This window comes from Rana temporaria, chromosome 11 (genome assembly GCF_905171775.1).
Source record: "Rana temporaria chromosome 11, aRanTem1.1, whole genome shotgun sequence".
NCBI classification, from domain to species: domain Eukaryota; kingdom Metazoa; phylum Chordata; class Amphibia; order Anura; family Ranidae; genus Rana; species Rana temporaria.
Genome location: NC_053499.1, coordinates 105,518,999 through 105,544,742, shown reverse-complemented (window position 1 = coordinate 105,544,742; position 25,744 = coordinate 105,518,999). Strand labels below are relative to the sequence as shown.

The window sequence follows — 25,744 nt, the reverse complement described above, 5'->3', positions numbered from 1 at the left end:
TCGGCGGTAGATGGTGTACCAGTCCGGTACCGTTACAAGTGGTAACCCCAAAGCTTCGCAGAAGTGCGGCAGGTCCTCTGGCACCTTTAGCAGCGCTGTGCGGCCCTGGTGGGAAGCAGCCAGACAAAAAGGGAACTTCCACTTGTAGCGTATCTCCCTGGTCCTCAGGACGTCCAGCAGGGGCTTGAGGTCTCGCCTGTGCTTCAGGGTAATCCCCGAGAGGTCCTGGAAGAGTTGGACAGGGGAACCGCCATGTTGAAGGCGTTTACCCCTCGCCTGCCTCAGGATCTCTTCCTTCAGCCCGTAGTCTACCAGACAGCAGACTATGTCCCTGGGGGGGGGGGGTCCGTGTTCCAGCCCCTAGGGCGCAACACCCTATGAATCCTTTCCATGGCGGTGGAGGGAGGTCTATTAAGGATCGAATTGAACAGACCCGTCACCTCCTGCAGGATGTGCTCCCCTTCAATGGCCTCAGGCATCCCCCTCACGCGCAAATTATGGCGCCGTCCTCGGTTCTCGAGGTCCTCCAGGTGCCGGTTTACTTCCCTCAGTTGCAGGGTATGGTCGTCTATCTTGCGGGTGGAGCGCTGGAGGACATCGTCATGCTCCCCGAGCGCCCTTTCAGCCTTGGAAACCCGATCGTCCAGTGCATGAATGTCCAGGTGCAGGTCTGCAACGGCGGCCGTAAGTGTATCCTTTATGTCCGCCGCCACAGCTCTCAAATCCTGGATGGTTAGGTGTGGAGCCGTTGAAGATTGCATCGCCCCGGTCCCCCCGCCTGACAGCGGTGGGGGGATAGGCTGAGCTGGAGAGAGCACGATCTCCGGTGCAGGGGAGGATGGGACTTGAGAGCGGCCCTGAGTGGCTCCGTGGCGGGAAAGGGCCATGTTACCGCGGCCTGCCCGAAACATCTCCGGGATGTGCTGGCTCAGCGCATCGGTCTGCTCCCTGGGAGACCTCGAGCGGGACGCCGAAGATTGCTTCGATGCAGTACCCATCTCCTTATACCGAAACGGGGGTGTCAGTCACGGCAAATGGTGAAAATCGTCCCGAGGTGGCAGGAGCTCAGCGTTCAGGCAGCCATCTCTCAGCTCGGTCCGGCCACGCCCCCCATCCCACCCCCTTTCTCTCTCCCTCCCTTTTCTCTTTCCTTTTATCTCCCCCCTCTCCCTCTTCCCCCTCTCTCTTCCCCTCCCTCTCTCTCTGCCCCCTCTCTTCTCTATTCCCTTCCCTGCTGTCTCCCTCCCTCTCCCCCTCTTTCTCCCTCCCTCTCCACCTCTTTCTCCCTCCCTCTCTATTCCTCCCTCTCCTGCTCTTTCTCCCTCATTTTCTCTACTCTTTCTCCCTCCCTCTCGCTCCTCTTTCTTCCTTCCTCCCTGTCTCTCTTCCCTCTTTCTCCTTCCCCCTCTTTCCCCTCTTTCTGACCAGCTTGGCCATAATAATCCACTGATGTATTGACCATCCGGCCATTTGATAATTTTAGGGGCCCAATAGAGGGACCTGAGGGAGTCAACTGGTCTGCTCCCCCTCCTCATTGAAAGTTACTGTGGAAAATAAACATTTATTTTCTGCCTTTATGTTGATAACCTTGAATGAATGAATGAATGAAAACTTATATAGCGCAGCACATGCGACTTTAATCGCCTCTGGGCGCTTGTTGTTCCTGTCTCCTTTGGTATCAAAAGAGATGAGTCTTGATCTTTCTCCTGAAAGTGATTCTCCTCCAACCGAATGCTGGTTGGTAAAGCGTCTAGGCCCTTGGACCGCGAATCTCCTTTCTCCTTTGGACTTGTATCTGGCTTTGGGTATCTGGAGGAAATTTTGATTGGTGGAACGCAGAACGCGATTGGGTTTATGAGCTTTTATTTTTTCGCATAGATAATGGGGAGCATTCCCATAGATACATCTATGCGTTAGACAGAGTGCTTTAAAAGTGATTCTGTCTTTTACTGGTAACCAGTGAAGGGCTCTCAGTGAAGGTGAGATTGATTCCCAAGGTTTTTTCCCAGTCACAAGTCTAGCGGCCGTATTTTGAACGACTTGTAGACGAGCGATTTGGTACTTTGGGAGTCCGAGGTAAAGGGCATTTGCATAGTCCAATCTTGAGTTTACAATAGCTCCCACCACGACCGCTATGTCTTCCTTGGGAATAAAAGGAGTAAGTCTGCGTAGTAGGCGCAGCAGATGGTGAGATCCGCTGACTACTGACCCTATTTGTGCGTCCAATGTCATGTGAGAGTCAAAGATGACCCCGAGACTTTTGACTTTGGCGCTAGGGGTGATGATTTTGCCCAGAATGGGCGGGGGGGTCCAAGTTGTTGTAGGTTGATTCATACGCTTGGCGTGAAACAGGAGAAGTTCTGTTTTCTCTCTGTTGAGTTTAAGATAACTCTTTGTCATCCAGTCCTCTATCAAAGAGAGGCATGTCTCTAGATTGAGGTGATGATCCTTTTTATTGCAAATGCGGAAATATAGTTGCGTGTCGTCTGCATATGAGTGGTAGAGCAGTTTTTGACTGCTAATAATCTCAAAAAGAGGGCGAAGATAGATGTTGAATAACACCGCGACAGGGGGGATCCTTGAGGGACTCCGCACTTTACCGTGCGTTTCTCAGAAGTGAAAGGTCCTAACTTCACTATTTGCGATCGGTTTTCCAAAAAAGAGGAGAACCAAGATAAATCGCCTTCTGCGACTCTGGCTACTTCAGCTAGCCGAGTCAATAAAAGCTTGTGGTCTACTGTGTCAAAGGCTGCGCTCAGGTCCAACAGAACCAGAAGACAAGATTCTCCTTCATCTGCGGCCTCGAGAGCGTCGTCCCATATTTTGAGCAATGCGGTTTCTGTCCCGTGTCCAGGCCGGAATCCCGATTGAAATGGGTCAAGTAGGTTGTGGGTATCTAGATGATGTTGCAGCTGTTGTACCACTACTTTTTCCATTACCTTTGAGAGTACATTTAGACCTGTTATTGGACGACGGTGGAGTGGGTCCTTGGGGTCCAGGTTGGGTTTCTTCAAGATGGGTCGAATTATACCCTCCTTCAACTGGGAGGGCACTATGCCTTCCCTGAAGGATTGGTTGATAAGCTGCGTGATAGGAGGTGCCAGGATGTCGGCGCATTCCTTCAGCAGTTTAGTGGGGATGATATCATTCGGCGCGGTGTTGTTACGCAGAGTACCGATGATATTTTTAGTGGCATGGATAGAGATAGGTTCCAGCGTGAACTTACCTGGTTGTGGTGAATTACTGCAGGTATTGTGTAAATCATTACGGGGAGAGTTGAGGGGGGAATTATTTTGCTGAATGCTTTGTCGGATCCCCTCGATTTTATTAATGAAGTAATCCGACAATTCACTGCAAAATTCTTGTGAGTCCGAATTGGGGGCTTCAAGACATATTGGATTCATGGTCTGAGTGACCAATTTAAAGAGTTCGCGTGGGCCATTAAGGGCGCTGTTGATAGCCTCGGAAAAATAGTTTTTCTTGGCTTTGAAGATTTCTTTGTGGTATTTTCTTGTTGTTGCTTTGTAGACGATAAGGTTCTCATCTGAAGAGCTTCTTTTCCAGGCGGCTTCCGCCCTTCTACGCTCTTGCTTCAGTAATGCCAGTTGGTTATTGAACCAGCTGGAGTTATTTTTCCGGATGCGGGTTTTACGTTTCGGCGCTATTAAGTCGGCTGACTGTAATAGGGCTGTGTTTATGGTATCCAGCGTTTCTTCAGCCGTTTGATGCGGCTGAATTGTATTTATTTTTTTCCTTAACGTGGTTTTGAAGAGTTCCGAGTGGAGCTTCTTCTGACATCTAGTCCAGTGTGTTGTCACTAGATTTGATGTTTTAGTTAAGGGTGGGAAATCGGAAATAATGAATTTAATTGCATGGTGATCTGTCCATGGCAATGGTTCATTTTCCAAGATTTTTATTTCCAGATCTTGTCTGAAAATAAGATCGAGTGTGTGACCTGAAGCATGTGTGGGCCCACATACTAGTTGTTGTAGCCCTAATCCTTCGAAGTGATCAATGCAGGCGTTGGCAACGGGGTCTTGCGGGGAGTTGGCCCAGAGATTGAAGTCCCCGAGCAGCAAAAGGTGTTTGCTGTTAAGGCTATAGGTGGAGATAAAGTCCGTCAATGATGGGAGAAACTGCGATTTTGGGCCAGGTGGCCTATAGCAGAGTAGAATCCGGACGGTCTCCTGGGAGTTTGTTTGTAGTTGCAGGGTAAGGGTTTTCATAAATGGAAGAGGGTTTTGAAGGACAGGTTTAGTGATTGCAAGATGAGTCTTATGGATCACCGCCAGGCCTCCTCCTCTTTGCCCTATTCTGTTTTCAGTTATGATACGATAGTTTTCTGGCACCAGTTCTCCTAGAATGGTGTTACAGTCAGCTGTAAGCCAGCTCTCTGTAATAAAGAGGCAGTCTAAATCATATTGTAGAATGAAATCATGGATTTCCAGTCGGTGTTTTACTGCCGATCTTGTGTTGATCAAAGCACACGATATATGCTTAGGCTGGGGTAAACGGCTGAGATTTTTGATAGTCGATCGTCGATCGATTCTCAAAAGTCGCTCAGTTCTTAGGGCTTTTTTAGTGATGGCTGGTAGTATTGCGGCAAATTGTCTCAGATCCCCAATGGTTTCTGCAGAATATTGCAGATTAACCATAGTCGCCAAACACCAGGGGGAGGAGGGAGGGGGGATTAATCAAGGATTAACTTAATCCTCGATCCTGACTTGGTCCAGAGGAAGGCAAAAAAACCCTGGTTGTGCTACGCCAATATGCTACGACAGGGAAAAAAATTCCTTCCTGACCCCTTGAGAGGCGATCGGGCGAACCCTGGATCAAGTACAAATAGTATTTTAGAGAGGGGGAGTGGGGCTAGGGTGTTGCAAGATGGCCACCACTCCGGCTGCAAAGAGCCAAGGTGGTGACCTCGAGGGGGGGGGATTGCCAACTGGTAGTTATTGAGTTAGGAGATGGTGGTAGGTGACCCAATTACAAGGGGGTAGCAGGCTGGTATCTGGAGGGGAAGAGTGGGGAGCCACTCGGTCGCGGCGATGAAGGGAGGGGGAAGGGGCCCTACCTATCTACATCCCGTGGGCCACACGTCCTACTCCTAGGAAGCGTGCGCCGGTAGCTGCCGGGATGCAGTTCTGGCCCTAGGGAAGAGGGGGGTCCTGCTGGTGTCAGGGGGGATTGATGTGCAGCTGGCAGGTGAATGGTGTATCGGGGGGGGGCGCCAAGCCGGGGAATACAGAGTTGCCGCCGGGGGCTCTCGGTATATCAAGAGTTCCAACTTTATTAGCTGCAAGCTTGTTCTGTATCGGTGATTGGAAAAAATAATGAAGACTCCTGTCTTACCTCCTGTTTCAAACTCCAGGTTTTTAACTCCGGCACTTTTGATCAAAGAATGCACTTCTGGTCAGAGAATGCACATGTGAGGCCATCACATCACTTTGGTCAGTGCATTCTGAGCAGCTGGCCTGGAAGCCTTTGAGGCTTCAGTTGGAGTTGAAATATATTCCTCCTCTAGCCTGCGAGCATGCTGAGTCAGCTGTTTTTCATGAGCCCTTGTATCGGTCTTACTGCCCTTTATTGTAGACATTAAGACATCTCTTAGAAAACACTTATTAGCATCCCAACGGGCCAGGCCATCATCAAACAGGGCATTGTCACCTAAGAAATTCTCAATTTGAGATCTGATGTTGTTACCTGCCGGGTTATAGATGCCTGTAGAAGGAGCCAAATGCTCAGAGTGCATTGCCTTGCCCCCCCCCCCCACTTGCCAGATATTTCCTGTTCCCACTTGTGACGTCATAGCCGCAGGACGTTCCACGCAGCCAGAGGCGATTCAGTTCGCATGTGCCGCGCTATATAAGTTTTTCATTCATTCATTCATTCAGAGTGCGACTTCCTATCCCTTTGAGGGTCCAGACATAGCCTCCCTGCTTCCTACACAGAGCGGTCGGACATAATCAAATACATTGATGACAAGCTCCATTACAGCCACCTGAAGCCCTGGAGATCCACTGACAGATATTTCAATAATTTTTTCTGTAAGTGTTCTTAATCCACATATGTATTAAACACTTTTGGGATACTGCACTTAGATTGGTGTGTCCTTCTCTCTCTTACTCTCTTTGATCATACAGAGCCATCACAACTCTGAGGACAGCAGCCACAGGTGATCCCTTAACATACATACTAGGGGGAGTACACCTGTAATGGAGAAGGATCTGGTGGTTTTGGTAGATCATAAGCTCAATAATAGCATGCAATGCCAAACTGCAGTTTCCAAAGCGAGCAAAGTCCTTTCTTGTATTGAGAGGTATGGACTCCAGAGAGAGAGAGAGATATCATTTTGCCCCTGTACAAATCATTAGTAATGCCCTGTACACACAATCGGTTCATCCGATGAAAACGGTCTGATGGATTTTTTCATCAGATATCCGATGAAGCTGACTTTCTTCAGTCTTGCCTACACACCATCAGTTTAAAAAAACGATCGTGTCAGAACGCGGTGACGTAAAACACAGCGACGTGCTGAGAAAAATTAAGTTCAATGCTTCCGAGCATGCGTCGACTTGATTCTGAGCATGCGTTGATTTTTAACCGATGGATTTCCCCACAGACTATCGCTTTTTCTATCGTTTTTTTAACCATCAGATAATTTTAAAACGGGTTCTAAGTTTTTTCTTTGATGGGGAAAAACTGATGGGGCCCACACACGATCGGTTCGTCTGATGAAAACGGTCCATCAGACCGTTTTCATCATACGGACCGATCGTGTGTACGCGGCATTAGACCTCATCTGGAATATGCAGTTCAGTTTTGGGCACCAGTTCTCAAAAAGGATATCGGGGAACTGGAGAAAGCGCAGAGAAGGGCAACCAAACTGATAAGAGGCATGGAGGAACTCGGCTATGAGGAAAGATTAGAGGAACTGAATTGATTCCCTCTTGAGAAGAGGAGAATAAGGGGGATATGATCAACATGTACAAATATATAAGGGGTCCATATAGTGAACTTGTTTACGTCTAGAGGAAAAAATATTTAATCTCCAAATACGGAAAGGTTTCTTCACAGTAAGAGCTGTGAAAATGTGGAACAGACTTCCTCCAGAGGTGGTTCTGGCCAGCTCAGTAGATTACTTTAAGAAAGGTCTGGATTCTTTCCTAAATGTACATAATATTAGACCCGGTTCACACTGGGGCGACACCAGGCCCGGATTTACTCCCTTTCAATGCCGCCCCCGCCGCACACTATCCACCGGACACTGGGAAGCAAGAGGGGGGGGGGTGCTGCTGCCGAATATGACATTGAGAGGTGAGGGTGCTGCTGCCGAAAATTACATTGAGAACCATCTCCCTCTGTTTTCTCTCCTCTCACCATCTGTGACATGACAGGGGGGAACTCCCGAAATGAGAGTGAAAGTGTCCTCTCCTCTCAGCTGCAGTGCCGCCCCTGCACCCACTGCCGCCCCGAGGCCTGGCCTTGTTGGCCTTGTCTTGTCCGGCCCTGGGCGACACGACAGGCGGCTCAGCCGCCTGACGTGTCGTGTCCCATTCAATGCAATGGAACCGTTCTAATAGGAGCGACGCAAGTCGCTCCGACTTAGAAAAAGGTTCCTGTACGACTTCGGGGGCGGCTCGGGGCGACCTGCATTGACTTCTATACAGAAGTCGTTTTGCAAATCGCCTCTGAAGTCGTCCTCAGGACGACTTGCAGAGTCGCCCCCGAAGTCGTGCCGCTGCTGTGTGAACCGACTCTTACTGGGTACTAACATTTATAGGTAAAGTTGATCCAGGGAAAATCCGATTGCCTCTCGGGGGATCAGGAAGGAATTTTTTCCCCTACTGTAGCAAATTGTATCATGCTCTTCGTTTTTTTTTTTTTGCCTTCCTCTGGATCAACTATATGGGAATATGGGATTGTATGATATTTTTTATTTTATTTGTTTATTATATGGTTGAACTGGATGTACTTGTGCCTTTTTTCAACCTGACTAACTATGTAACTACACCATTGCAATATACATTTTATTTATCACAGCACTGTGATACTTAAGGACTGCTTTCCATCCCATGGAATATCCAGTTGCCTCTCGGGGGATCAGAAAGGATTTTTTTTTCCTGCTGTAGAAAATTTGATTATACTTTTGCTGTGGTTTTTCCACCTTCCTCTAGATCAGTGGTTCTCAACCTGGGGGTCGGGACCCCCTCAGGGGTCGAATGACGATTTGCCAGGGGTCACAAAATCCTGGGCTGTTCATGGAACCTGCCCATTAAGTTGACGGCATGGCTGGGGGAAAAAGACTAGAGGTCAGCTGACTGGTGAGGAATGTGAAGTGGGAGAGGCTGGAGGAGACCCTATCTCCTGATTTTGGCATAGGTGTCACTGCTGCGAGACACCACAAAGTCGGGGATACAGTGAAGCTGGAGACACAGTGTGTAACACCTGTGATTATAGTTGCCATTAAAAGTCCCCACTACAGTTCTTAGATCAGCAGATGACCTTGATCAAGAGCACCTAAGTTGGCTGATCAGAACTCCCTGCCAGCACTGCCACTAATCCCAACTCCCCGCCTGCACTGACACTCATCCCATTACCCCCACCCCCCACCAAGGAGTAAGAGAAGGAATTAAAATAGAGAGTACATGGAAGGGAGAGGAAAATAGGGGGAGGAACAAAGAAAAAGAGAGGGAAAGAATAAGAGAAAGAGTAAGAAAGACAACTAAAGAGAGGGATGGGGAATAAAACAAGAAATTATGATAAAGAGAGATAAAAGGGAAAGAAAGGAGGAGAAAGAGTGGTACATCCTAACATGTACCATCAGGGGTTTAATACCGTACGAGTGGAAGGGACTCAGGGAGCGCTAAATGTCCATGGGTTAGGTGCGCAAATTACTTGTCTTGCCTTGGGTGCTGACAACCCATGCTACAAAAATTATTTTACTGTTCGGGGTCCCCGCAACTTGGGAAATATCAAGGGGTCACGGCACTAGAAAGGTTGAGAACCACTGCTCTAGATCAACTGTGGTTATAGGATTGCGTATATGAGATTGTATGGTTGGTATTTTTTTTTTTTTAATTGGTTGGACTATATGGACTTTTGTGTCTTTTCAACCTGACTAACTATGTAACTTGGAGGTCCGATCTCTCTGGTAAGGAACTTTACACATAGGTGGTGGAGCACTTTACAAGATTTTCCTGGGCTGGATTTTTTCATGGAACCCTTTTTGAACTTTAAACTTTTTTTTATATTTATAATTATTGGTTTTGCACATTTTTGCTTTTGCACATTGCACTTTTTTATTGTACATGTGATGTAATGAATTGCACTTCACGAATAATGTAATTTGATCACGATTAATTATTGCATAAATGATTGCATGACATTTTCACTATATGTATTGATAGAATTTATGGGTATAGAATGAAAGATATGATTGCACTAAGCACTTCGAGGTTTTAACGCTCAATATATTTTTATTGAAAACATTTTCACATATAGAAAAGTAAAAATAAAATACATCATTTGGCTTTAGTAGAAGCAGGATTACTTACAAAACAATATCAAAACAAATGGACTTCCAGTCGTCATAATATAAATGAATCATACATTTTCTAGATATCAACTTGTTACACCTGGACCAAGTCCCGGCACAGCCACCACCTATCATCCCCACACACCCCAGCTGGGAACAATCTGTGTCCTGGGGAGAGGCAGCAACCCACCACAACAGGCTCCAGGGCCACCAAGCCTACGGTAGAGTAAACTCCGACCAATATACTAACCGGTATACAAATAGACTTCTGTCCCATCAAATATACAAAAGTATTGTCAGGATTATACAGCCCCTAGTCATCCATAAGCCAAAGAAACAAAACTTACAAGGAGTAAATGAATTGTATTGTACTTCACGGTTCAAGAATTGGCAATGATTTTCCCTAATCAATACCAATAACAAGCAATCAGTAATTATCCCCCCCTGTCTTTCTTGTACCAATCAGACCAAAGTGCCCAACGAGAACTAATTTCTCGAAGCTTACCCTGTGTGGAGGCAAAAAGCAGCTCATATGTGGCATGTAATTGGGTTGTGGCAATCACTTCTCCAATAGAAGGGGCAATTTGGTCTTTCCAATGACGTGTTAAGGTCAGTCTTGCGCTCATAAGGATATGTATAACTATTGTTCTAACTTCTTTCGGCAATTTTTCAATGGAAAGTGATAGCCTGGCGACAAGGGCACATTCACCTTCAGGACCTCTGAAATCAGTCGAAACACCGCCGTCCAATAATCATATATGACCGGGCATGACCACAGTGTGTGAAACAAGGTTCCCACTCCCGCAAAATTTCTCCGGCAAGACGCGGAGGCTTGTGGTGCAAATTCCACAATTCTATATGGCGTTAAATACCACCAAAGTAATATTTTGTGCGACAATTCCCAAAGATTAACGCATTTTGTTGCAGCATATGAGGTGCCTAACGCCATTTGCCACTGATCAAGGGTAAAACTGATCCCCAGCTCCTTTTTCCACGCCAATACACTAGACGTCTTACGAAATACTTCTTTATCATTGAGCAATTTATAGAATAAGGAAATACCTCTAGTTTTAGTAGTCAGGTTATTATAGTATTGAGCTATATTCCATGGCATCAACAGAATAGAGGACGGGTTGGATCGCATGAAATGGGTGATTTGCAAGTAAGCGTAGTGGTCATCTAATGTCAATTCAAACTCTATTTGCAAGGATCTAAATGTCTTGAGTGATGGTCTTATCATCAGGTCGCTCACTTCCTTAACCCCCCTACGTATCCAGCTATTTACATCTAGATTAGGAATGACATTGGTTAGAATTTGCAACGGTATCGAAACATCAAAATGCTTGATTTCTCTAGGAGGTGCATTTAATAATGTATTCCATGCCTGCAGGGAAGCTAATATAGTAGGGGACAAAGATGAATCCTGTTGGGTATTATACCTACTCGTGAGAAGAACATGGTAGAGGTTACCGCCGGGTGTTTGAGAGCTTTCCAGTTCAACCCATCTCGATTCCGGAGATGACGGGAACCAATATTTAATTTGAGCCAAGGCTGCAGCTGTGTGGTAGTCTTTAAGCAGTACCATACCCACCCCTTCCGCCCTCTTGGAGTTAGTCAATTTTGAAAAGGCACATCTCGCCCTTTTTCCCTGCCATAAATATTTACTAAGTTTGGACTGAGCCAAAGTAAAAAAAAGAATTAGGTACGGGGATAGGAAGAGTCCTAAACAAGTAAATGAATTGGGGTAATATAACCATTTTAAAGGCCGCCAATCGACCAGACCATGATAGTTCCGCTTTGGCTAGAGCCTGGAGTTTGGAGTCTAGTTTACCTAAAAACGATAAATAATTGGCTTTAACTAGATCCCCCGTGTTAGGAGTTAGAGTAATGCCCAAGTACTTTATACCTATATTATCCCACGTATAAGGATACAACTTTTAAAGTTTCCGTCTGGTATGTAAGGGAACGTTTAACCCAAGTATGTAGGACTTAGATTCGTTTACTTTATAATATGAAAGGCGGTTAAACATACATAAGGATTGGGACACCGAAGCCAAGGATTTTTCCACATCTGTGAGCAAAAGAATCACACCATCCACGAATAGGCTAATGGTATGTGATGACTTATGTGATTGAAAACCTGAGATATGAGGATGGCCACGAATATGACACGCCAGGGGCTCCATCAAAAGGTTGAAAATAAGCGGCGACAGAGGGCAACCCTGGCACGTCCCATTCGTAATTTGGAATGGAGCTGAGAGGACACCGAGGTGTATACCTGAGCTGAAGGGCTCGTATACAGAGCCAATATGGCCGAGAGAATCGGGCCCACAAAACCGAAGGCCGACAAGACTTTAGTCAAATACCCCCAGTGTACACGGTCAAACGCCTTCTCTGCATCTAGGGCAAGAAGCAGAGAAGGCGACCCGCAGGTTTTGGCTTGGTGAATTATATTTATAAGACCTCGGGTTGCATCTGAGGTTTGACGCCCCTTAGTAAAACCTGATTGGTCAGGGTGAATGATTTCCGGAAAGATGTCTACTAACCGTAGGGCTATTAGCTTAGCATAAATCTTCAAGTCATTATTGAGAAGTGAAATAGGCCTGAAGTTCTGTGGGGTAGAAGGGTCTTTCCCCGACTTAGGTAACGTTATTATTAAAGCTTTAAGCATTTCCGAGGGAAAGAGGCCGAGGCAGCGGCAGAGTTGTATACATTAACTAAATGGGGTGTCAAGATCTGCTTAACCACTTAACCACCAGCCGCCGTCTACAAACGGCGGCAAGGTGGTTGCTTAACTGGGGGTCGCCGTTCTGAAACGGCGCCCACCAGAAGCAGTAATGCGCGCCGCCTCGGGCGCGCACACAGAAAATTCTGTGCGCGCCGGGTCTTTGAGACCCGGCGCTACACAGATCACGGTAACTGACCGGCAACGGCGGTCTTTTACCATGTGATCGCGCCGTCCAATGACGGCGCGATCACAGGTAAACAAACCGGCGTCATTTGATGACGCCGGTTCCTCCCTCCTCTCGCTGTACCGATCGGTACAGTGTGAGAGGAGAGCGCGGATGGCAGCAGCAGTGTGGGATGGATCTGTGACTATTGCAGTCACAGATCCATCCATCCCTGCTCAGCCATCCCTGCATTAACCCCTGCAATACTCTGCCTTCCCTGCGCAATACTCTGCAATGCTCTGCCTTCCCTGCGCAATTACTCTGCAATACCCCCTGCGCAATACTCTGCAATACCCCCGCGCAATACTCTGCAAAACCCCCGCGCAATACTCTGCAAAACACCCGCGCAATACTCTGCAAAACACCCGCGCAATACTCTGCAAAACACCCGCGCAATACTCTGCAAAACACCCGCGCAATACTCTGCAAAACACCCGCGCAATACTCTGCAAAACACCCGCGCAATACTCTGCAAAACACCCGCGCAATACTCTGCAAAACCCCCGCGCAATACTCTGCAAAACCCCCGCGCAATACTCTGCAATACCTCCGCGCAATACTCTGCAATACCCCCGCGCAATACTCTGCAGTACCCCCTGCCAGTACTCTGCAGTACCCCTTGCGCAATACTCTGCAGTACCCCCGCACAATACTCTGCAATACCCCCCACACAATACTCTGCAATACCCCCGCACCATACTCTGCAATACCCCCCACACAATACTCTGCAATACCCCCCACACAATACTCTGCAATACCCCCCACACAATACTCTGCAATACCCCCCACACAATACTCTGCAATACCCCCCACACAATACTCTGCAATACCCCCACACCAATACTCTGCAATACCCCCGCACCAATACTCTGCAATACCCCCGCACCATACTCTGCAATACCCCCGCACCAATACTCTGCAATACCCCCACACCAATACTTTGCAATACCCCGGCCAATACTTTGCAATACCCAGAAAATACTCTGGGGAAAAAAATGTGTTTTAACCACTTCCCGCCCACGTCATATGAGGTCCTTGACTTTGTGCAGGGATATCTAAATGATGCCTGCAGCTACAGGCATCATTCAGATATCATTTTTTTCAGCCGGCGATTCTCTACACCATAAGAACGATCATGGCGGCTGTTCCGCCTCTTGATCGTTCTTACGGGAGGCAAAAAGGGACGTCCCCACTCCCTTCGCCCTCCGGTGCTTCTTCTGACTCACCGCTGCGATCGAAGCCAGGATCGTTTTTTTTCTTGTTTTTTTTCAGGCTTCCCAGCCTAGAGGTGAGATGTGGGGTCTTATTGACCCCATATCTCACTGTAAAGAGGACCTGTCATGCTATATTCCTATTACAAGGGATGTTTCCATTCCTTGTAATTGGAATAAAAGTGATCAAAACATTTATTTTTGGGGGAAAACGTGTCAAACTAAAATAAATTAAGTAAAATGAACAATAAAAATAAAAAAAAAATATTTAAAGCGCCCCTGTTCCCGCGTGCTCTTATACAGAAGCGAATGTGTACGTAAGTCCCGCCCACATATGAAAACGGTGTTCAAACCACACATGTGGGGTATCGCTGCGAACGTTGGAGCGAGAGCAATCATTTTGGCCCCAGACCTCCTCTGTAACTAAAAACATGTAACCAGTAAAAACATTTAAAACGTCACCTATGGGGATTTTTAAGTAGCGAAGTTTGGCGCCATTCCACAAGCGTGTGCAATATTGAAGGGTGACATGTTGGGTATCTATTTACTCGGCGTAACTTCGTCTTTCATATTATGCAAAAACATTGGGCTAACTTTAATGTTTTTTTTTTTAAAAAGCACAAAACTGTTTTATTTCCCAAAAAAATGCGTTCGAAAAATTGCTGTGCAAATACCATGCGCGATAAAAAGTTGCAACGACCGCCATTGTATTCTCTAGGGTCTTTGCTAAAAAAGCATATATAATGTTTTGGGGTTCTATGTAATTTTCTAGCAAATAAATGATGATTTTTACATGTAGGAGAGGAATGTCAGAATTGGTCTGGGTGTTCCAGAACGCCTGATGGTGCTCCCTGCATGTCGGGCCTCTGTATGTGGCCACGCTGTGTAAAAGTCTCACACATGTGGTATCGCCATACTCGGGAGGAATAGCAGAATGTGTTTTGGGGTGTAATTTGTGGTATGCATATGCTGTGTGTGAGAAATAACCTGCTAATATGAAACTTTTGTGGGAAAAAAAAAAAAAAAAAAAAAAAAACCTTGATTTTGCAAAGAATTGTGGGAAAAAATGACAACTTCAAAAAACTCACCATGCCTCTTTCTAAATACCTTGGAATGTCTTCTTTCCAAAAAGGGGTCATTTAGGGGGTATTTGTACTTTTCTGGCATGTTAGGGTCTCAAGAAATGAGAGAGGCTGTCAGTACATCAGATGTGATCAAATTGATCAATTTTCAGTAATTGGTACCATAGCTTGTAGACCCTATAACTTTCACCCAGACTAAATAATATCCAAATTTTTTTTTTTTTTTTTTACCAAAGATATGTAGCAGTATACATTTTAGGCCAAATTTATGAAGAAAAATTCATTTTTTGCAAAATCTTATAATAGAAATGAAGAAAAATTCATTTTTTTACAAAATTTTCGTTCTTTTTTCATTTATAGCGAAAAAAATAAAAACCGCAGAGGTGATCAAATACCACCAAAAGAAAGCTCTATTTGTGGGAAAAAAAGGACAAAAATTTCATTTGGTTACAGTGTTGTATGACTGAGTTATTGTCATTCAAAATGTGAGAGCACCGAAAGCTGAAAATTGGTCTGGTTATTAAGTGGGTTTAAGTGCCCAGTTGTCAAGTGGTTAAAGGCCTTAAAGTATTCGCCTATGAAACCATCGGGCCCTGGGGATTTATTAAGCGGAAGTAATTCCATAGCAGAAATCACTTCCATGGTGCTGAAAGGTAAATTTAAACGTAGCAGTTGTTCAGATGTTAGTTTGGGGGAGGGACAATTTAGTTAGGAATTGCGAGATCAATTCAAGATCAGGTTGATGAGTGTTGAAATCTTCCCCTAGGTTGTATAAGGAGCTATAATACTCACTGAATGCATCCGCTATGTCTTTAGGGTGAAATCGTTTATCCTTGGTAACAGGATGAACTATATAGGGGATCCTAGCCTTGTACCTGCAGCCCCGAAGGCGTTGGGCCAAAACTTCCCCTGCTTTGTTATCATTAGCATAGTACATCATTTTTAAACGTCTGGAGGATTTTTCAAAATGATCTAATAGCAAAAGTCTGAGCTCACTACGAAGCCCAGTCAATTTCTGCGACAATAACGGTGAGGGGTTTTGTTTATTAAAATTTTCTAGATTATGGATGCCATCAGTAAGTTCTTTTAATCGCCTCTGCCTCTTCACCACCTCACCAAGTTTAATAAACATGCCCCACATGAATGCCCTGTGGGCATTCCATAAGGTAAAACAACCTGACACAGAAGCTGAGTTAAATTCAAAGTATTCATTTAAGTAGTCTTCCAGTGCCTTCCTAGTGTCATCCCTCTGCAGAAGAAGTGTATTGGCTCTCCACACAGGAACCGCACCAGTGGCCAAGGAGTCCTCAATGGTCAGGGTCACCGACGCATGGTCGGACCATGTGATGTCATTGATAGCCACATCTGTTGTTCTAGATAAAAGGCTGTAGTCCACAAGAAAAAGATCAATGAGAGAGTAGGAGCGGTGGGGTGTTGAAAAAAAAAGTAAAATCTCTTTCCCCAGCATGAAAGCATGTCCATGCATCATATAGTCAATTTTGGTGGATGGTATTCTGAAAGAAAGTCCCGTGCGGATAGCTGAGGAGGTAGAATCTATTGTGCCATCAGGAACTATGTTAAAGTCTCCGCATATCAGCAGGGAACCTCTGGTAATTGCACTAATTTTTTAATTTTTCGTAACAACCTATTAAGGAATCTGAGTTTGTGAGAATTAGGGGCATAGGCGTTGACCAGAGTGTATGTGGTTGAGTTGATGTCACACACCAGTATCAGATATCTACCCTGCGGGTCTCCTATTTTCTCATGTAGCTGAAAGGACACTGTGTCCCTAATGGCTGTAAGGACTCCTCTCTTTTTTGAGTCTGCATTTGCTGTAAAAACACACAACACATCACTTTTAAAGCTTCCTGCCACATGGACTTTCGCTTGACCGGATGGTTGAGGCCTTTAGCGTTAATGGATAAAAAGGTCACCCCCATGTAGATAACTTAGCAGACAGAGATGAAATGGCTCCATAGCAGAGAATGACATTTGGGGAAAATGTGTAATCCACCAAAAAATTGAACAGTACGATACAGTATGTAGAAAGTGCGTGATTACCATAGTTGCCGTACTTACAATTGGAAGTTTGGGCGATACCTGGTAGTTGCGGTAGAGGCAGACTTCTACAGTCAGAAGAGGTATATAGGCTTGGCTTTTCAATGATTCCGGCATTGACGTCGATAGCTGGTGATTTTGTGGACTCGGGAACTGCAAAACTCCAGGAAGTTGACAGAAGTGGACTGTGAAGACAAGCACAATTTAAAAAAAAAAATAACAAGAGGCAGCAAAAGGAAAACAAAACAGAACTAGAAAATTAAAAAAAAACACATGAGTTCCATGGTAACGGAACACTCAAAAACCGTCAAACTATAAGGGCAAATGCCCAAACTTCTAAAGGGGTACCACGTACCCGGATGCAGCCTACCGCTGCTCAGATACTATTAGAGGGACAAGTTTGTGGCCTTCAGAGGGCTCCAAATCTACAGGGACCACCTTCACTTGTAGTATCTTGCCAGGTTCAAGCATGTTTTTTAGAATTTTTTGCTGTAACCACCCGCCAATCAGGTTCTACCGGAGGGATCTTTCTAGCTGGATTGAAGTTGTCATCAGAGTAAGGAATGATCTGCCATTCTTTCAACAGAGCCAGCCCCTTTTCCAGCGAATCAACAATGCGTACGTCACCATCTCTGGTAATAGTAAGCCTTGTCGGATAGCCCCACCTGTACGTTATCCCATGGTTTCTGAGGGCTTTGGTGATATTCACCAGACCTCTCCGCTTTTTAAGTGTATACTGAGAGAGATCTGTGAAGAACTGCAGATTCTGGTACTGAGGTGGGATTCGATCTCTGGTGCGGACTGCCGCCATGAGTTGGTCTTTGACATGGTAGAAGTGTAGACGCAAAAGCACATCTCTAGGCGTCATTTCTGGGAGGAAGGAGGGTTTGGGGAGGCGATGAATTCTATCTATAGTGACATCCAATGCCGTCAGCTCCGGAATAATTTCAGTAAATAAAGTGGCAGCGTAGGACCGGAGATCACCCTGTTGGATAGATTCGGGGACACCTCTTACTTTAATGTCGTTCCTCCTGGACCTTTCCTCCATATCTGCCATTTTAGCTCTCATGGACTCCATTTCCTCCTCTGTACTATCATTGGCATCTACAAGATCGTTTATTGTAGTAGCGAATTCTCCCATTTTGTGTTCGATATGGTCAACCCTCTCCTCAACCACCTGTATATCTGTATGGAATTTCTGAATACACGATACCATGTCAGCCTGAAGTGTGCTCCTCAGTGAGAGCAACATGTCTTTTAAGACTGTATCCAGTACAGGCTGATTCACGGTGGGGAACTGTTCTATCCTATCTGGGAGTTCCCTGGTATCATCCCCAGATTCATCAGGCCCTGCCACCGGACTACAGCCTGGGCCATCCATTCTAAATTTTGCCTTGGCTGGGCTAGCAGACTGTGGCGTGTTCGGGTAGGAGTGGTGACTCACCCGTGATCCGCTGTGCTTGCTGCCGTTGGTGGATGCAGGCGATATTGTGTGCGAGACACATGCGGGAGTAGAAGAAGAGCCGGTGCCATCTTGGCTGTCTCCATGCTGCCGAGGAACGAAATACTCGGTCAGCTTCTGCGGGACATGTCCCCCAGGTGCCCAGGCAGTCAGATGTGCGGACGAAGTGTCGGTACAGACTTCCAACAAGCTGCTTCGTGCCGATTCAGGTCCCGGTACACAGGAGCTCCTCACTCACGCAGCCATCTTGGTCCGCGGCTAGCCACGCCCTCTGCACTTCGAGGTTTTAAAGAGACAACACATCCATTTTAGATTTGTGGTGGCATTGTGTGTTCGAATATGGGGATGCTGCAGTTTTATTTGTTTGTTGGACGGAAAGCCCAGGTGGTTAGTTTACAATTTTTGTTTTAATATCTCCACCACTCGCAGTACATTAATTAGTTTCTCCTGAATATTATTTGTTTTTACAATAAAAACTATAAGGAAACTGGCAATGTGTTTGAGTTTATTAACCTATTGAGTGTTTAAAGTGGACGTAAACCCGAATGTTTTTGTTTTTATTATTTCATGTCACAATGTACAGTATAAGATTTCCTATAATCTGTGCCCAGTCTTGCCATACAGTTATTCCAGCTCTGAGCAATTCTCTTTTTTTGTTCAGTGAAATAAAACAGACTTACAGAGAAAAACCTTGGTCCGTTCCGCACCCTTGCTGTGAGTGACAGGTTATTTACATATCTCATGCACTAGCTTCAGACAGGCATTATTTTTTAATTCCCACCCCCAGTCCTTTTCTGAAGTCATGTGGTTACTTTTCTGGATTTTGACTGGATGCCAGTGATCATAGCAGAATTTAGTGTAAGGAATACATAGGAAAAAATGCATGTTGACAAGGGGAGTGTAGAGGTGGGCAGAGAGTCTACTGACATCACAACTCCACCCACCAAGCTCCAGACAACAGATCCACCCACAGAATCTGCAGTTTTTCAGGTCTCATAACAGACAGAGGGGAGACATTTGACAGGTAAGGATACATGCAGGAGGCTTGTATATCCTTACAGATCACCACCATGTCAGTAGTTTAGAAAGGATGAGAGTGGGTTTACATCCACGTTAAACTTTCAAACTTAATAAAATTTCCACCATTCAAACCTTAGCCTCAGGTGGATGATTAGGGTTTGTACCACACCACCGGTTGCACTATCACCACCATCTTCTGCCAGAGCTCCTATAAGGTACTCGGGCACTTCCTTCCTCCCTTTTACCATGCAGATTTCGCTACAGGATGGTCAACACCTGTGTTGTTGTATATTCTTGTCTGGACACCCTTAACCCATTTCTGCACCCTACTTCTTGAATACTCCACAGAAGGATACCCTGATAGCAATGGTAGAAACCAGGCATAAGGGAATAATGGCAAAAGTTCCGGCATAATGTTGCTTCCCAGTGCAGGACCCTGTTTTAACAGTGGTTTCTGCATCTGATTCTGGCTCTCTCTGAGGTATGCAACAAGTGGCCTATGTGACTAGAGCAGATTTCTCTGCATCTATGTCAGAATGTCATGAACAGCCTTTATTCAGGCTTCACTGTCCTGATCCCAAAGGAGTCAGACTTCTTCTCCACCTTCATCTTATCTACCTAAATCATAAGTAGAACTAATACTCATTTTGAAGAGGTAGACATGGAAACCTTTGAAGGCCTGGAGGTGGTGTTAGAAGAGGTCACAGATGATTACTCATCCCCAGCCTCCCATATACTGGTTGAACGACAAAATAGATTCCTCTTTAACCAGCTTAAAGGGGTTGTAAAGGATTTTTTTTTTTTCATAATAAGCATCCTTTACCTGCAGACATTCCTCTTTTCACTTCCTCATTGTTCGATTTTACTCAGAAGTTGCTCTATTTCTTCTCTGTTCTGTTCACTTCCTGCTTGTCTGATTTTACTGACCACCGTGAAGGGAGGCTTTACTGCGATGGTCAGTAACGTGCTCACCCCCTCCTGAGAACTACATCTGTGTGGCAGGACGCTCTCTACGTGTTAGAGACTTCAAGGAGGTGTGAATTACTGGGCGTGCCGCAGATCATACTGGGAAATGTAGTTCTTACCTGAACGAATAATGCAAACCAGGAAGTGAATGAGAGAACAGAAACTAGAATGCCGGAGGTGATATAGATGAAGGAATTTAATAGGTATTTACTCGTTTTTTAACAGAATCATTACACTAGTCTGTCTGTCTACCTTGCAGACATTAATTTTAGGCAAATTTGTTTTTTCCTTTAGTGACCCTTTATGTTTTTGTACCGTGAGGTGAAGGGCGGTTTGACAACTTTTTAATTTACATGGTGGGGTATTTTTGATAGAGAAGCTGCTGACTTTTCAAATTTTGTATATAATAAAGCACCCTGGCAGTTCAACATTCTGTTCAACCGATTATTTCCTTTAATTGGTGGATTATTCATTTGTGGTTTGGAATCGCTTGTGTGAGTGCCTATGTTTTATTAATAATCCACATTAATAATTTATATATTTTAATATTCTTTATTATTGTTCCTGTAGTAGATCCTGCTGTCTCAGTCTTAAATAAACATCCTTCTGTGTCTGTAGAAGATCTTTTTTGATTTAAGGTTTCTAAAGACAGAAAATTTGAGCTTTTAAAGGCTCTCTTTAATCTTGCTCCTGCTGCCATCAGCCAAACGCCTATGAGGAGGGAGTAGAGGAGTAGTAGGTAGTAGTAGGCTTACTGGCCCTGTGTATGTCTGTGGATGCACACAGGCTGACCTGGGGCCATGCATTCAGGAGTGCCTCCTGAGCACCTGGCTTGCTAAAGGAGGCATCCGAAGATGGAAGGAGCTGACTGCGCTGACTACAACTGGGCCTGGCTGCATTGGTGGATGCTAGCTAAAAGATTCATGCAGGCAGCTGTGCCATCCCCTTTCACGCTTGTTTTTGTACTGGTTGTTGGGTGTCCTTGCCTGCTCATTCTTCTTTTTTTTTTGGGTGTTTTTGGATGTTCGCTATGTACTGAATTCCCTGTGGAATGATAGTGAACATAAGACTTTCGGCAGCACATAAAATCCTTTTGCAGAGAAAAAAAGAAGAAAAAATCTCCTGTGCTTGAGAGAAATAAGCAGACCTTCACCTCTAACTGGTTTAATTTCTGCATTGCCTGTACTGCTACTCACAATAGGCCTGGGGACACCCAAATGTAAGACTCTAAAAAGATCAGGAACAGAGGGCGAACCAGCCTAGTGCAATACCTTTGCAACAATTTATTGTCAAAAAATATAGATGTATGCTCACAAACATGAACATGACATGAATCAAGCATAATACAGTCCAAGGGGTGTTCCGCCCAACCTGGTCTGCTACATAAGTCCCAAATGTAAGATTAAAGTCCAAAAGAGCGGACACGTTTCGAGGAGAATCCCCCTTCCTCAGAACTGAATTTGAAATACATTCAACTGTATTTTAGTAGTCTTGCAGAGTCCCAGAGACCAGTTGTATGTATTACAAATTCAGCTCTGAGGAAGAAGGGATTCCCCTCAAAACACGTCAACTCTTTTGGACTTTCATCCCACATTTGGGACTTATGTAGCAGACCAGGTTGGGCAGAGCACCCCTTGTACTATATTATGCTCAATTAATGTTACTGTTTGTGAGTACACATCTACAGCCCTCAAAATTTCATTCGCCTGCTCGCATTTTGCGAGTAAATTTTGAGGGCTGGCGAGTGTGGGAGAGGAGATTTGCGTCGCTGCTGCAGCTTCTGCTGTTGCCGCCGCCTGTTTGTTAATAGCGCGGGGAACATTACAGCTTTCAATTCAATAGTTGTGTTCACCACGGCGTGTGTCATATACAGCGCCTCCCCCTTTTCCAGGCACTTTTTTCATAGACCGATCACCCATCCCAGGATTGTATGGGTGATCTGTCTTTTAAAGATTCCCGGACAAGGGGGAGGGGTTGTATATGACGCTCGCGGCGGCAGCCATTGATTTGAAAGCTGTAATGTTCCCCGCGGTTTGAACAACGCGGCGGCGGATCCGGCTCCTCTCCTACCCTACCCAGCACAGGTAGGCTGCAGTGTTGGGGGGAACTCCTGACTGCTATTGTGGGGGGAACTCCTGACTGCTATTGTGGGGGGAACTCCTGGCTGCTATTGTGGGGGTAACTCCTGGCTGCAAAATGGGGACACATGCTGCATTGGTAGACATGGGCAGGCTGCATTTTTAGGCACGGATAAAGTTGTTGTTAATATTTATTTTTATAACTTCTGCATAAAACATTTAAGTGCCATTTCATGAGATTTATGAGGGCGTGTCTAGGGGCGGGATTGGGGGCGGGACATGGTAGGGGTTGGACGGGGAAACTGGTGGCGAGTACGCCTTGAGGCCTGGCTAGTAGCTCAGGACTTGACATTTTGAGCCCTGCATCTATATGTATTTTTTAACAATTAATTGTTGCAAAGGTAATACACAAGGTAGGTGCATCCTCTGTTCCTTATCTTTTTAGCATAAAATCCTTTTCTCTGTTGCTCAGTGAGGAATACACCTGTCTTCCCTTTTGGTGTTTTTTTTTTTGGCTGGCCTGCTGCCACAGTTTTCTGGATTTATACTCTTTTCATACAATTTAGGTAGCATAGCAAGTTGGTGTTTTGCCATTAGGTGCTGGCCCTTTTTTATTTTATTGTATTTATTTTTGTAAAACCTAGGGCTATATTTATAAAACAAGTTTGCATAGCGTTTCGTTCAGTGAAAGTGCTTGTGCATGTTTTCTTTGCAAATAAAATAAAAAGCCTTTTGTTATTGCTTATTTTATTAGGCTATTTTCTGTGCTGGTCAAAAGTTTTTCATTAACTTATACTGAAAAAAAAAAACAACACATTTGGCCTTTAGATAATAATAAAGCGGATTTTCACCCTCAAAGTTTTTTTTTTTTTTTTAAGTCAGCAGCTACAAACAGTATAGCTGCTGACTTTTAATAAGGACACTTACCTGTCCAGGGAGCCTGTGATGTTGGCCCCCCGAGGCCGATCGGTCAATCGGACCGGGTGCAGGTGCCGCCATTGTAACTAAGGGAAACCGTCAGTGGAGCCTTCAGGCTTCACAGCCAGTTTCCTACTGCGCATGCGCGAGTGGTGTGGCGCTTTCTGAATTACCCCGTGGTCTTCTGGGACACACGCAGGTCCCAAAAAGCATCAGGGGAGAAGGAGGAGGACTCGCGACAGAAGAGGACGTACTGCGCCATGGCTGAGCTAGGACAGAAGTACATTATGTTCTTTCTAAAAAGGTAAGAAAGAAGAAGAAATAAAAATAAGTATATATATATATCTATAGATGTCTATCTATAGATATCTATCTATCTATATATTGAGATATATATATATATATCTCCAAAAACGAGGGGTAGAAGGGTGGTCTTTAGTTTAAGACCACCTTGTAAAAGTGGGTGGAACTCCTCTTTAAGTATCATAGGCAATCCTTATGATAACTAACCCCATCTAGTTGCCAAATGCAATATTTTTCATCTTAAAACAATCAACCACACTCGACCAGCACAGGAAATAACCTACTTATTTGTTTTGCTCCATTCATACAGAACGTATGTACGTTACTATGCAATTTTTATGTAAATATTACCCTTAGTGTTCAAATCCTCTAGGCAGATGTATAACCTATGTGTGTTAAATATTGTTTGTTGTGTACCTTCATGAATATTGAAATAAAGGTTTTTACAGTGAGTACAAAAAATCTATTTTTATGTTTGTACAGGGAACTGCAGATGCAAAGAGAGCGTTGGCTGTGGCAAAACTTGTGTAAGTTTAAATTGTTAAAACTGTTCAAATTATGATTCTTAAATGTATATTAGTTTTTCATGCAGTATCAGTTTCTAAACAACATAACCTAAAAATTGTAAAGAAAAATTTAACAATATGGTGATGTGTCCAAACAATAAATGAATAATTAGGGCTGCTTCTAAAGTATAAGGTAAGTACCCAAAGGTTTGAAACAATAAATTAAATTAGCGCTGCTTGTATCAATTACAATATATATATTAGGGCTTGTTACTGATTAAAATTTTCGTGTTCGATTAATCGTGTTTTTTTTTTTTAATCAATTAATCAACTTATTTTTATTAATTATAACGCACATACAGATCCAACTACTTTTAGCTGATCTCCTTGCATTGCAACTCTGCATTAGTCAGTGGTAAGTGTGGTATTCACTCTATACAATCACTTGATTGTGTGTGTGTGTGTGTGTGTGTGTGTGTGTGTGTGTGTGTATATATATATATATATATATATATATATATATATATATATATTAGGGTTGTCCCGATACCAGTATCAGGAGCGATACCGAGTATTAGCGGGAGTACTCGTACTCCCACTAATACCGCCGATACTTAAATAGAATACTCCCCCCCCCCCCCCCCCCCGCCGCCGCCACCAACGCCGCTGCCACGTTAATCACTGCGGTGCGGGGAACATTACAGACAGCTTTCGTTTGAATAGCTGTTTTCCCCGCCGCGCATAGACACTCCCCCTTGGACGGATCTGTCCAATCGCGAGCAAGGGGGAGTGTCTATGCGCGGCGGGGAAAACAGCTGTTCAAACGAACGCTGACTGTAATGTTCCCTGCGCCGCGGTGATTAACGTGGCAGCGGCGGCGGCGGCGGCATCACAGTAGGTACGGGGGACATGGCTTGTTATACAGGGGACATTGCTTGTTATACAGGGGACATGGCTTGTTATAGAGGGGACATGGCTTGTTATAGAGGGGACATGGCTTGTTATACGGGGGACATGGCTGGTTATACAGGGGACATGGCTTGTTATACAGGGGACATGGCTGGTTATACAGGGGACATGGCTTGTTATACAGGGGACATGGCTTGTTATACAGGGGACTTGGCTTGTTATACAGGGGACATGGCTGGTTATACGGGGGACATGGCTGGTTATACGGGGGACATGGCTTGTTATACAGGGGACATGGCTTGTTATACAGGGGACATGGCTTGTTATACAGGGGACATGGCTTGTTATATAGGGGACATGGCTGGTTATACAGGGGACATGGCTGGTTATACAGGGGACATGGCTGGTTATACAGGGGACATGGCTGGATATACGGGGGACATGGCTGGATATACATTGCTGGATATACGGGGGATATTGCTGGATATGGGGGGACATGGCTGGATATGTGGGGGACATGGCTGCAATATGGGGGGACATGGCTGCATATGTTTGGGGACATGGCTGCATATGTTTGGGGACATGGCTGCATATGTGGGGGGACATGGCTGCATTTGGGGACACATTTAAAAAAAAAGTATCGGTATTCGGTATCGGCGAGTACATAAAAAAAAGTATCGGCACTTGTACTCAGTCCTAAAAAAGTGGTATCGGGACAACCCTAATATATATACACAGCACT

General features: G+C 45.0%; 1 protein-coding gene across 7 annotated transcripts in view; it reads left to right on the top strand.

The window, feature by feature from the left end:
• Positions 1-25,744, top strand: part of DUS2 (dihydrouridine synthase 2) — a 901,714-nt gene that overhangs the window by 241,494 nt on the left and 634,476 nt on the right. For all 7 annotated transcript variants that reach the window (XM_040328788.1, XM_040328789.1, XM_040328790.1 and 4 more), the window contains one exon: positions 24,071-24,114. In XM_040328788.1, the coding sequence (XP_040184722.1) occupies positions 24,071-24,114 (44 nt within the window). The remainder of the gene's footprint in view (positions 1-24,070; positions 24,115-25,744) is intronic.